The 13589-nt window shown below is 39.8% G+C and overlaps 1 protein-coding gene across 2 annotated transcripts in view; it reads right to left on the bottom strand.

Annotated features, from left to right (window-relative positions):
• Nucleotides 1-13589, bottom strand: part of GTF2F2 (general transcription factor IIF subunit 2) — a 91980-nt gene that overhangs the window by 37648 nt on the left and 40743 nt on the right. For both annotated transcript variants that reach the window (XM_087757777.1, XM_087757778.1), the window contains one exon: nucleotides 13091-13172. In XM_087757777.1, the coding sequence (XP_087613903.1) occupies nucleotides 13091-13172 (82 nt within the window). The remainder of the gene's footprint in view (nucleotides 1-13090; nucleotides 13173-13589) is intronic.

Below are 13589 nucleotides of genomic sequence, written 5' to 3'. Positions count from 1 at the left end.
GCTTGTTGTACGCACAGCTGTGCTTCCTGAGAGCCTACAAAAACACGCACTTGTTTTGAAAATCATGATTTTGATCAATTGACCTATTGTCAACTGAAAGGTCATTTCTGCAATATAGCTGTTCCTTAGTGCTGTAAGCATTTTGATCACTGTTTCAGACTTTTAGGATGTAATACTTATTCCCTGCATTTTACTTCTGAGAAAGAATACCTACTTTTCAAGGACTTCAAAAAGTCACTTTTCAACATGTGCCACCAATTCAAAGTAATTAAATGATCTTGATTTTTCTAAGTAGTTCCCAAAGGTGAGAACAGGAGCCAACGTTTGAGTTGAAATCAGAATTCAAAATAAAGCAATAATTTGAAATATAATTTGAAAAATAATTTGAAAATGAAGGTTTTTTTCATTTTGTAAAGTATTATATAAATACAGACCTAATGCACATTTCTCTCTCAGATATTATCATGTAACATCTCCAGGTATGCATCCACATATCAGTGTTGATTTCCATGTAGCCTGCTATTTTTATCACACGTTTTTATCTCCCGCCTACACTCACATATACTGAAATTTCTCTTTAAAGATGACTTCTCAATATATTCCAGAAAGCTGGGATTTTCTTCCATTTTTTTTACATAAAGAAATCTGGCCATGGATATTTTTGTGTTCCCGTTTCTCCTGTCTGTTTTCCAGTTAGGAAAAAAAATGGAGTGAACTATGATACAGATAATGTTCAACCTTGTAACAAGTTTTGAACATAGGGCTTTTTTTAACCTCAGAAACAGCTATACTTAACACTGTCAGAGAGCTAGGATCCTTTCTTTTCCTTCTTTCAGATATGACACAGGAACTTTTAAAAATGAGCTTAGCAGCCAGAATGTGTGTCTCATTGCTTCTAGCCCCAACTAAACATTCTTTTTTTTTTTTTTTCTTTTTAATCAAAATGATTTTGCAAGTGATTTTTTCACCTCCCTCTGCTTTTAGATCTGAAGCGGTTACATTGTCGTGGTCACGATGGTCTCAGGATTAACAAGAGCCTGGGCTCATGAGAAGCTAAGCACTTGTGTTAGCCTATTTTTTTACATTTAGATTCTTCATCTTAAAGCTGTTGTCACATTCCTACCTTATTCCAACCTGAGTCAACATGGTTCAACTGATTCTGCAGAAGGACAGAAGCCCATGTGTCTCCACCGTCTGCAGACTGGAGTCACGAAGCCAGAGCCTTATGTTATTCACAGAACTGAACCCTGTAAAATCCCAGACTTCCCTATGCCTGTTAATGGCAGTGCTGCGCAAAGCCTCAAAATTGAATACAGTCCAAGAGCAGAAGGAGCAGAGGAAAGCTCTTTGGTGAGCTGTTTCTTTTCCTAATTCATTACTATCTCTTCTTTATCTTCCTCCTTGGCAAGGTCTCAGTCAGCACTCAAGCGCATACACACAATCTGAGGGAACAGCAGGACAGTAATTCAAATTTGTATTACTAGTCGCAGGGTACAGTTCCTCCTGATTCTGCCACTAGCATTAAAAAAGGGGTTAGCCAGATATTCCTGCAAAAATACTGAAATATTCAAAGACCTAACATAGATACTTCATCAGCATTAACTTGGGTTAGGACCCAGTCTGTTCACACTCCTCTCAGTTACTGTTTCAGTGTGTCCAGGACCTGCAAGATGGTGCTATACCTGTTAATTTCTGGCAGGTCTTTTTGGACGTGCAGCAGAACGAATTCTGTGACACATGTGCCAAGCTGGACTAATACATTAATAAAGTTGGAAGTTTGCTATCTCTGGCATTAGTTATTGGTAAAATAAAATGTAAATTGTCAATAGAATACATTGTACAAGCTGAGCACAGAATTAAATTGCTTTATCTTTTAAAACTGCTGATGAAGACGACCCCTGGATAAACTCACTTGCAATTTCATCTGAGTCAGAAAAGGCCACCCTAAACTCCTGTCCACAAATCTTTGACAGTGCTTGGCAACACTATAAGCATCCAGCACACTTGAAGTCTGAATGAGGTAACTGTGCTGGATGAGAGAAGGGACGGAAAAGCGTGGGATGGAAAAGAGACACACAGAGAGTGAGCAATTGAAAAAAATCAGTCTGTCCTCCAAAACATCCCAACTTCAGTTAGTCTCCCACCGCAGGTTTCACTACTGCCCTCCTTCACCTGTAAGTGTAAATTCTGGTCTGTGCACACAGTGGTTTCGAAATTGTTCAGAGATGGCCCAATTATAAGTGGCTTTAGATAGCTACGTTACAACACCTTACTAAAGACAACGGATCCCAAAGATAAAAAAAAAGAAAGAATTTTGATAGGGTAGGTGACACACATCAATATATACTGATATGATATACATGGATAGCAATAGGATATTAATTCAGTTGTGCAGAATCACTTTTAGTGCAGAACATTATCAGCATTTACATGTGTCAGAAACTTGGGTGAAGATCAGCACGCTTCTCTTTTTTTATTTGTTATTTCTATTTAGTGGCTTTGCTATATTAATGACACTCTATGAGAAACTTTAATTTCAAATATCAGCATATAATCTCTCTCTGTTTCACCTTATGCTACATCTTGCTTCCAAACTCATGGCTTGCAAGCACCTGAAACATGAGGAGCTGACAACTCTCAGGTGCCGCACCATCCATTTTAACTTTGTATTTGGACATTTCAGGCTTTTTGTGAGGTGTTGGGAAAGCACGGAGCAGTCACCTGGAACAGTCGACTCCAAGGCAAAACAGATCTTCACAGCTCCTGTGCAACATGACATTTCTGCCTTCACTGCATGGGCAGGAGTCAGTTCCTTGCCTTAGGCATGAAACTGATTGTCCATCCTTATATCCATGTATTACCTTCACAGAATCACAGAATGGTTTGGGTCGGAATGGACCTTCAAAGATCGTCTAGTCCATCCCCCCTGCCATGGGCAGGGACATCTGTCACTAGATCAGGTTGCTCAAAGCCTCGTCCAACCTGGCCTTGAACACTTCCAATGATGGGGCCTCCACAGCTTCTCTGGGCAACCTATTCCAGTGTCTCACCATCCTCATTGTAAAAAAATTCTTCCTTATGTCCAATCTAAACCTACCTTCTTTCAGTTTAAAACCATCACCCCTTGTCCTGTCACTAGAGGCCCTGAGTAAAAAGTCCCTCTCCATCTTTCTTATAAGCCCCCTTTAAGTACTGAAAGGCTGCAATAAGGTCTCCCTGGAGCCTTCTCTTCTCCAGGCTGAACAACCTCAAGTCTCTCAGCCTTTCTTCATAGGAGAGGTGTCCCAGTCCTCTGATCATTTTTGTGGCCCTCCTCTGGACCCGCTCCAACAGGTCCATGTCTTTCTTGTGCTGGGGACCCCAGAGCTGGATGCAGCACTCCAGGTGGGGTCTCAAAGGAGCGGAGTAGAGGGGCAGAATCACCTCTCTCAGCCTGCTGGCCACACTTCTTTTTACGGAGTCCAGGATACAGCTGGCTTTCTGGGCTGCAAGCGCACATTGCCAGCTCACGTCCAATTTTTCATCCACCAGGATCCCCAAGTCCTTCTCTGCAGGGCTGCTCTCGAGCAATTCATCCCCCATTCTGTACAGATACTGACCCAGGTGCAGGACCTTGCATATTATTATATATTTATGCTTGCTACAGAAGACAACCATATGATACAAGAACAAACTAAAAAAAAATTGTAATGTAAACTAATACTGATCCTAAACCTTAACTATTACAGGTAGTTGTCAGAAAACTGCTCAGTTCCAGCTTTCTGCCATGGGCAGCAAGAAAGGAAGGAACTGAGCTGCAGTGAGCCCACAGCACTCTCATGCTTTGCTGTTGGGGTACATCCCAGCATTCAAGGTACAAGGTTAGCTCAGGAAAACCTTCTCATTTCAATCTCAGGTATAGAAAAAGCACATCGGCCCTACAACGGTTTCACGTGGACACTGTACTATTCAACAAACATACTTATGGCCAGATTTGCAATACTCTTTCTACCAGTGCAGATGCATTTGTGTTAGGTCCCACTGATGGTACTGGCTAAGTGTATAGTGCAAAATTTTTCAGCGAAGCATCACAGATACTGAAATGACAATGACTAAATCCCAGCCAAAACCACTAACTGCAAACAAAGGAGGTAACAGCCTAGCAGAAACATCATAATAGATCATAATGAGAAACCCCAGCAACTGTACGATTACTGTCTGCAAGGTTCACTTAAGAAACGTGTTTCATTAAAAAGCACAAAGCAACTTGCAAATTTCAAACTCAATGTAGACTCAAAAGGAAGGAATACTTTCATGATTTGCACATCACTAGCACTGACATTTAAGTCACATTCTGTTGATAAAATCTCATTTCAAAGAGAAACCATCCTGTTCTCTCACAGCCATGTTGGTCTTGCAATGGTAACAGAAATAAAACAGCAGCATATATATCTCTTAAGGCCATAAGCAGATGTGTCTGTATTTAAATGCAGGCATGGAAAACACAAAGAATTTGAAAACCATCGCTTTTATAGTATTGTTAAATTTGTGCATGCACATGAATGTACGTAAGAAATATTTTAGGCAGTGGTCCTTTGTATTCATTTCTGCTTCTTTCAAGCTGTGGAAAGTAATGTTCTGTAGAAGAGCTTTTGTGAGAAGTATGACTGAAAATGATTTGCACTTGATTTGAAATGTAAATAAACCCCCTAGGACTTTAAAGTTCCTTCACTGTATTAGCAACTTAAGTATAATTTGTTGGCCTCTGATACTGGCAGTCTTCCTTTCTCTACCCAGCTAATTCAGGGGGAAAAAAAGTGAGTTTAAGTATTCTAGATGACTGAAATTCCAAGGATTTTACATTATACCTCTCTCTCTCAAAAACAAAAAAGTAACTTAGTATTCTTTTTCATTTTATGGTGTTCATTTGAATTCAACTCCCAAGCCATTTTAAAAATGTCCCTGACTCGAGTATTGGCAGGTGGCTGCAAAATATTTCCTCTCTTTTGGAAAACATTTCAGGATTGCATCTGAGTACTAACTGACAGTTGCAGTGCTTCAGTATCTTGTATGAATATCTGAGGTCTTTAGAGAATGAAAGATTCTCCCATAAAACGTAATGCTGTGATTAATTTCTAAAGCTGGGATCTTTTCCACCCACAGAGCCTTTGAGAAGCACAGGAGATACCTCTGTTTGCTTCCCCCGTGGTGTAGCTGACCCTGTAGCACTCTAGGAGTTAAGCTTCCACTGGAATTTTGCCATGTCTTCAGGAATTAAATCACCCGCTGATCACAGGGAACCCCAGTTTGAGAAGCACTGGAGCCCTACAGACAGACGCTCCCTCAAAAAAAAACCAGAAATAGAGGATGGATGGTTTGTCATCTATGAACTTGTTTGAACTTGGCGACATCCCAAGTAACAAGTGCTATTTGGATGGACAAATGTGTACCCTGTCAACCTTCAGGCCATTGTTTTAGTGCCTTTCTGCAGTTCCATGAATTTCAGAAATATTGTAATAAACCAGGAAATCAATACATCACCAACAGAGCTTGCCACCTGGCGATTCTAATCTTTGGTTTTGCACAAGGATAACTTTTAGTACTCAGTGATATCATACAATTTTTGGAGCTCCTTGGCAGCAGGGTAACTGTTGGACGATACTAGTCTACCGATCTCTCACAAATTGCAAATATCATCAGTAGTATGTGAACAAAGTTGCTTAAAAATAGAAGATGTGCTGTGATGCTGACATTCTACATATTGTGTAAATTTGAGCTTGTCAGCCTTGTAGTTGCCAAAGCAGTTTTGCAGAACCCAGAACACCAGCAGTACTCAGCATGACTATAGCATCTGGCATGGCGGCTAGGAAGAGATCCATGAGCTTCAGTGAGCTCTGCTCTGCAACAGAGAAAATGAAGATTTACATCCGAACTCTGACACCGACGTAGAAATGGCCGTTTGTATACCAGCTAGCTATCCGACCTTCCCTGACAGGGTCAAGCATGATGGTAAACGAAAAGACCAGAAGGTTAGTATGTCTAGTAACACAGAATAAATCATGATAGTTAAAACAGCACTCTCTTTCAGAGATTTTCACCCATTACAGTGTGACTTTCATACTACAGATGGAAAAGATGATGAAAAGAAGGAATTGGTGCTGCCCTGGGAACAGGACGGACGTCCCTTAGTACTAAACACGTCCCTCATTGAAATCTGGAAAGCACCTTAGCAGAAGAGATATCTTTGTAATTACTGTAGCCCTGGTAGCAGTAAGGTAAAAAAAATCTCCAGCACTGTACGACGCCAAAGACTTTGGTTTTAAGAGAAGGAAACTCTGCCACTGACATTTAGGTTTACTGGAAATATTAGTACCCAGAACTTCTGGTGCTGAGCACTGGTACTGAATGAGGCTTTTTACAGCCTGAAGAAGCTGGCTACGACTGAAGCCTGAACATATTCCAGGGTGACTATTTTTAGCCTCGCCCCTTTCAGCAGATAAAAAGGAAATGGATGCTTTTTGGCTAATTACCACAAAGGCAAACTAGATATGTTCTTAAATGCAATGCCTCTGATAGCAGGGGAAAAGGAGCAGTGTAAGCCGCAGAAGAGGAATACTGTTTCATGAGCTCCATGTTAAAGAAACAGGACAATAAGAACTCTTCAATTACAGCTATTGATTTCCTTCCCCGGGGTATAAGGAAAAATCCATGCGATATTTGCCATAAACCTTTCTTAAATACGCATCCCTAAGCATCTCTTTTTTTCCTGAAAATGACCTTCATGCTCGGCTCCTCTCAACAATGCACCTTTCCAAAAGGCACAGAACACATTCAGTATGACCACTATCAAGAAGCACGAGAGCATCCCAGCAGCATCTTATCATACGATTTCAATTCCAGAGAAATGCAGGGGTGTCTGGACACAGTCTTGGGAAACTGGCTCTAGGTGGCCCTGCTTGAGCAGGGGTGTTGGACCAGATGACCTCCTGAGGTCCCTTCCCACCTCAACCATTCTGTGAATCTGTGCCTGTCACCTGGAAATGATGATATTTAAAAGACAGAAAGCTGGCAAATTTCATGCCACACAAAGCCATTTTAAGGTAAAACAAAAGGAGAATGGTAAGCCATAGTTAGCCAGCAAGGAAACCTACTTTTTTCACTCTGTGTCTCCAGGCATTTGCAAAAGGAACAAATCAGATCCAATAATCAGATCAACGATTTCTCCCAAAATTTAAGAGTATCAGTTTTCCATAACTAGTATGATTCATATTCTAGGAAGTATATTGCAAAAAAATAAGATTGTTTCATGCTTCATTTCCCCCCCCTCCAAATGAGCCCATATATACCTGGCTACTAGAAGCTGAATGGGGCAAAAAGGATATGATAATCTTATGTATCCAGCTGCAGGTTTAAGAGAAACATGATAAAATATCTGCTGCATTACAAACAGTAGGTTATTCCTTATTTATTAGCATTATTATAATGGCTAGAAGCAGCGAACCAAAATTAGAACCTTTTCATATCACTGAACAAAAAAGCATGGTAATAAAAAAGACCAATTAAAATCCAGTCTCAGAACAGCACTTGTAAGAACAGTAAAAGACGACAGACAAAATGGAAAGGACAAGAGAGAGAAAAGAGCCTAAGATCACAAAGAAATGCATAGCAAACCAACAAAAGCAACTCTCCCAACCTCTAAAATGGGGAATAACCACTCCTCCGTGCTGCTGAACTCATGTCCCTGTAACCTTATTTTTCTTACTTGCTCCTCTCCATTACTCTATTAAAAAAATGCAAAAAAATGGACAAAGAAACTTAAGCACTAGTGTGCCTGCTACTTTGCAATCCAATTGTTCACAAGTAGAATGGTATTTGCTTGATTTGTAAAAACTGGTGGGTGTCCAGGAACATAAGGGAAATATAAAATACCTCTCTCAACAGTACAGCTTAACCCTTATGAACATGATTACTAGATAATTTTCTACAAATTCCACATTATTCCCCAAGAAAAATTGGGATTGGAAATATTTTAGCACATGGGAAAAAAAAATATATTTTTTGTACTTAATGATGAGTTTCTCAAAGCATCCTAGGGAACATCTTTTTTTATTATGCTGAATTTTACTTCGAGACAAAGAAATTGATCTTCGATACTTGAAAAATCAAGGTTGCATTGACTGACAGGCAGATGCAATCTCAGCTTTGGGTAAAAATGGCCTCCCACTTCAAACAAACTGAACAAGCATTTGTGCAGTGTGTCAGCTTTTGTGGAAAATGCACAAACATATTCATACATATTTATTTTGAAAGGGAATTCATAGCCAACCGAGCATATCTACAAAAATGCATATGAAGTGGCATGCTGGTCAAATTATGCGTTTTCTTTTGCTAGTAGGGGATATTTGGGGCAAAAAAGCTGGCATAATGCTAATTTTCAGCAACACACTGAACTGTCAGTCAGTCAATACTCTCACAGTATTTTAGCGAAGATGAGCAACTAGTCTGCACAAATCAAATTTCACTTTCTTGGCCTAGACCACCAAGTGTCAGGACTTCTAGCGGCCTACGTAATATGGTTGTACAGAAATGTGACTTTTCAAACATGGAAGTTCATTAATTATTCTAGAACAGTTTACAACCCATTTCTCCTAAAAGCCTATCATGTATGTTTCTTCCAGTAACTTTTTCTAAAGACTTTCATCACATTCTCTGGAGAAAACTCTTAACAGAAAAAGCAAGATGACATACAAAATTCTCGCAGCCTTGTTACAAGCTGCCATGTTGGCAACTACCATTTACACTAATGATTTTCAAGATGTGTTTTTAAGTTATTTAAGAGAATTATAGGAATTACCAGCCTCACTGTAGTGTTAAATGTCAGCTCTTTCCAGGCTTTCTGAAATCCCGGGACTCCTTTTTTTTATTTGGTATACAGTTTGGGAGAGTTCAGTAATTCAGATTATGTATAGTTGAATCAGTTTCCCAAAATCCATTTTGAAAGGTGCCCAGCATTTCACCGGCACATTTGAGAATGAAACGAGGTCTCTGATTTTATCCCAGTTTTTGGCTGCCATTCACTACTGTTAGGGAAGCGCTATCAAACACTGCATTCAACAATCGCTTGAGATGCACTTTGCATAAGCCTTCAAAACCTCCCTCAAGAGCTGCAAGCTTGGTGCCCAGCCATCCCGTCGCAAAGGACCTGAGCAGTCCTGGAGATCTTGTTGTAGCTACTCAACTTGACAATGTCAGTTTGAATCGGAGCTTTGCAGAAGAGAGATTAATCTCGCAGAGATTATAGTTTTTTCTTCTCAACTTTTCCTCAAAAAGAAACATAGTTTGGGATGTGTTCAAATTATTTAAAAAAAAAAAAAAATGTTTTCTGTGAGGAAATGGAGGAAGAGAAGTAAACAGAAATGGGAAACGGGGACTGAGAAAAAACTGAGGAAGAAGAGGGTTCACTATGGTCAGAGGGAAGAACAGAACAGACGGGAAGACCAGTGCAAGGACGGAAACAGGTAATTTGGCAGACAGAATATGAGATGGGGTGCATGCCAGTCCCTCATTTTCTCTCTTTTGCGCATAGCAGAAGCCCCTCAGGAGTATCCAAATCTTATTCTCATCTCCTCCCAAGTCATCTGCAGCCTGAGGGGATCCTGAAAGTTTGGCGGACTCCCCTCTCCCTGTGTCGTGTCCTTCCCAGTGCAGACTAGCCTCTTGGGGGACCTGTCTCTTTGGGGAGTCATTAACCCGAAGGCAGTTAAGCACTGGGACCATGGAACGAAGGTAATGGAAATAAAAATCTCTTAAGCCTCAGAAAGACAAAATTAAGGGACAGATAATGCCTCCTTATGGTGGAAAGCTGACTACAATGAGATAAAGAAAATAATCTCGTTTGAGTGGGACTGGCTAGGGTGGATGTGGAGCCCGCCTAGGGTGGCCTGCCAGAAGGAAAAGACTGCCTACCTAAGGTGACACGCATGGCGGGGGCACAAGACCAGTGCAAATATAGTGTGTGCTGTACAATACGCCTTGCGTGTAACCCCATCTGTGATACGCACCCTCTGCTACAACAGTTCACATGCCACCATCTTCCTGTGTCCTACAGGCTTGATGGGGCGAGAAGGGAAGTATCAACCAGAAGGAGTAGTTGTAGGGGCAGTATCTTCTGTGACTACCACACCGTAAAACCGTCTGCAGTTGGGAACAGAGTCTGACTGTTTTTTTTCACCACACAGTCCAAATATTTTTAAGTGAGACCATGAGATCCACTCCCACAAGACAGAAATTAGGACAGGTGCTTGGAAACCACTTATTATTTTCAGCTAGCCGCAATACCATCACCAGCAGTAACTGCAAATGTATAACTAATCATTAAGGCATTACAAAGAACAAATACATTATTAATAAAAAATTTCTAGGAAATTCAGTACCATGAAGCTTTACTAGTGCAGGATAGCAGGTGTTTCATGGCATTTGTTCCCCTTTTAGCACTTGAAGTTCAGGAAAAAAAAAATAAAATCTGCCAAAACCAAAACTTCCAAAATGGAAGATACCAAGTGAAGGTCACATAACCTTTGTTTTACCTTTCTGAATAGTTATCCCCAGACACACATTTGTACCTTGTATTCAAAGTGTTCTGAACATCAGCCATCTACATCCTTCCCGTAATCAAATCAACGGTTGCTCCTTGGGAAAAAAATCGTCCTTCCATCTGCTACATTTGACAACGCTTTCGCCCATACATCTCACCAAATTCTGTGCTTTCATTACCCATCCTTTAACCCACACGTCACACATATCTCCCACCTAACTGCTGGCAGCCCCATCACAAGACCATCACTTTGTCCTCTCACAGAAACTCTACAGAGCAGCATGGAAATCAAATGCCACGCCGTGCACCCAGCGGCCAATATCCTTGACCCAGATACAGATGGTAAAATAGAGGGGATCCATATCTGTATTTAATACCAGGGAAGCATATAATCCCTTTTGGTCACTGCCAGCTCTCAGAAAACAAACGATTACAGTTATTAGAGTGTGCAGCTTAACTTCATTTTCTAGATCTTCAAAGTTTGAAGTAACTGCATTTATCTTTTAATTTTATTTCCTTCCTGACTCAATTTACTATTGTAGCACTTAAAGCCTACACAACAGACTTGCTGTTTTATCAGTTCCACCTTTGGAGAGTCTCTCTCATGTAAAGCACAATAGTAAACAGAAAAGTGAATAAAAATGGTTTAATATAACACAGTTCTATAACTTACGTGGTTTATCTTCAATGCTGTCACTTTTTTAAAGCACAAATACAGACTGCAGCATGTTGAGGGTGGGAGAGAATAAAGGGAGTGAAGAGAAAAGTTAGATCCTACTCCTCAAATACCAGAGACGGTATTTGGATATAAACCAATTTCTTCTGAGGCTGACTGCTAGATCTGCTAAATCTCATGCTGATTCCCACCAGATAAGATTTTTTTTTTTTTAACTTTTCAGTAAAAGGCAAAAAATCTTTAACAACATGGAAAGTTAGAAACGAGGCATACACAGCCTGACAATTTTTCTACAGGAAAGAAATACCAAGGGTACTGTCAGTTTTCAGCTGCCAGTGCTTCCAAACACAAAACCTGCCTTCGTGTTTGTATCTTTGTTGCTCCTAGAGGAGTTGAACACGACAAAATCAAAGACCAGGAGGGGCTGCATGCATGCATGCGTGCCAGAAAGTAGAATTCTGAAAAATTCAAAGTTTGGGTAGTATGTCATTAAAGCTATCAGTTTTGTTTTGCTCTCCTGCTGTGCCCTTACCAGAAGAAGATTATCTGATCGACTAATAGAAGACTGTATACAAAATGCAAAAGAGCACTTAGATCAGGCAACCTGTGATTAAAACAATTATGAAGCAAATACATCCCACAGACTATATTTGTATATATTTAAAATTGTCAGATTGAAATGAGTCCTTTCCTAGTAACATCACATTTGCTTCATACTCCATTTCATACTGATGACAAAAATCATGATAGCAATCACAGAACACTGTCTGAAATGAAGTAGTTCACTGTACATGAGCAAAGTTATGGTCCTGATTTGCCAACAGCTAGAACATAAAGTCTCGGAATTGAATGAACACAATAAGGAAATACTGGAGCAGCTTAGATGACAGAGGAGGTTAATAAAACATAAGATACTGTAAATGTAGTATAGGATACACAGAAAACAGATCAGGAATTGGGGAAAAACATCACTTTGCCTTTTCTGCATTTCTTTTGATGATTCTAAAACTAGTCACAGACTATTCTCTTCCTGAAATTTCCTGCTTTGCATTTCTCTATTTACAACAAACTCAAAATACAAAAGGGTGATTTCAGTAAAACCCACATGCTTAAAATACATAAGTATGTATTTCCTATAATGCACAATTCAATTCAAATTCTGATTTATTACTAGAGAATGTCATCAAGTTAATTGTCCATATGATATATGAATCACATGGTAAATTCTAGATGTACCAGGTTAAGTTTTCAAGTCACTAAATGATTCTGTTAAATTTATGTCTTGTGGTGTCCATGTCACTTCTGACATTTTCAGCCATTGCCTTTTCTAGCAAGCATGCCAGTTTAGGTCTAGCACTTCTCCCTTAACTCTTTCCTATTTTGGGCTTTTTAATATCTTTTCAGAGGTGCTCTTTGTCTAGCACGGCACAGTATTAAGTGGAATTAAATTTGGATGATCCACACAGAAACCCATACGCAAGAAGCTTGTCCTGACCAGATCAATGCAAAACTAAGTCCTCAGGAAATTCAGCTTATATAGCCATACATTCGTACGTTCAGGTATCAAGAGGCAGAATGTGTGCTCAAGTGAGAGTTTTGCACGCGATGGAACGCAGAAGTCTACATCATCCCACCAGACAATACCAGAGGGAGGTACAAGCCCCACACCAGCCTTTGCTCCTTCCCTACAGTAAATCCACCCCAAAAGCAAGAACAGTTCTGATCCTGTATAAATCCTATGTAAGACCATGATAATACTGAAGTCATCCATCCCTAGTAAGGCAATAATAAAAGCATCAAAGTCAGGCATCACATATCCATTTGTAATAGAGCACCCCTACCTTTTCAGTTTCATATAATTTTCACTAGCTGCAGGTCTGCATTCAGCACGTTGCACCACTATTCCTTCCAAGGCAAGTTTATCTAGAGTGAAAAAAAAAACAAAGCAAAACTGGACATTAAAATAGGATCCACCAACATGGTCAACATTTGAATTGTTTTTCATTAATTAAGCATTTAGTAAATATAATGTAATTATAAGTTCTCAAATATCAAATTAAGTTCTAAAATCTCTGCTATTTGGACACTGAAGAAGTAAGCAGGAAAAACATGCTTGCACAGCTGGTATCCCCTAGACTTCCTTATTTTGCCATTAGATGTTTTACATATTAAGAATGAATCACAAAGACCAAATTTCAAATAAGAGATGGTAACTCTGTGGTCCTCCTTTCTCTAGATTGTTGCACTCAGCTTATCTAGGAACTGTTTTCTGAAAATATGCATTGAATACAGTCAGTGGCCATGAAAAAAATAATCTACAAAGAAAACCCGATCATCGAA

The sequence above is a fragment of the Nipponia nippon genome, unplaced genomic scaffold, assembly GCF_047370975.1.
Source record: "Nipponia nippon isolate SJK-2023a ecotype South Korea unplaced genomic scaffold, ASM4737097v1 scaffold_2, whole genome shotgun sequence".
NCBI lineage: Eukaryota > Metazoa > Chordata > Aves > Pelecaniformes > Threskiornithidae > Nipponia > Nipponia nippon.
Note: the sequence above shows the minus strand (reverse complement) of the source record. Positions and strands in the feature narration are given on the sequence as shown.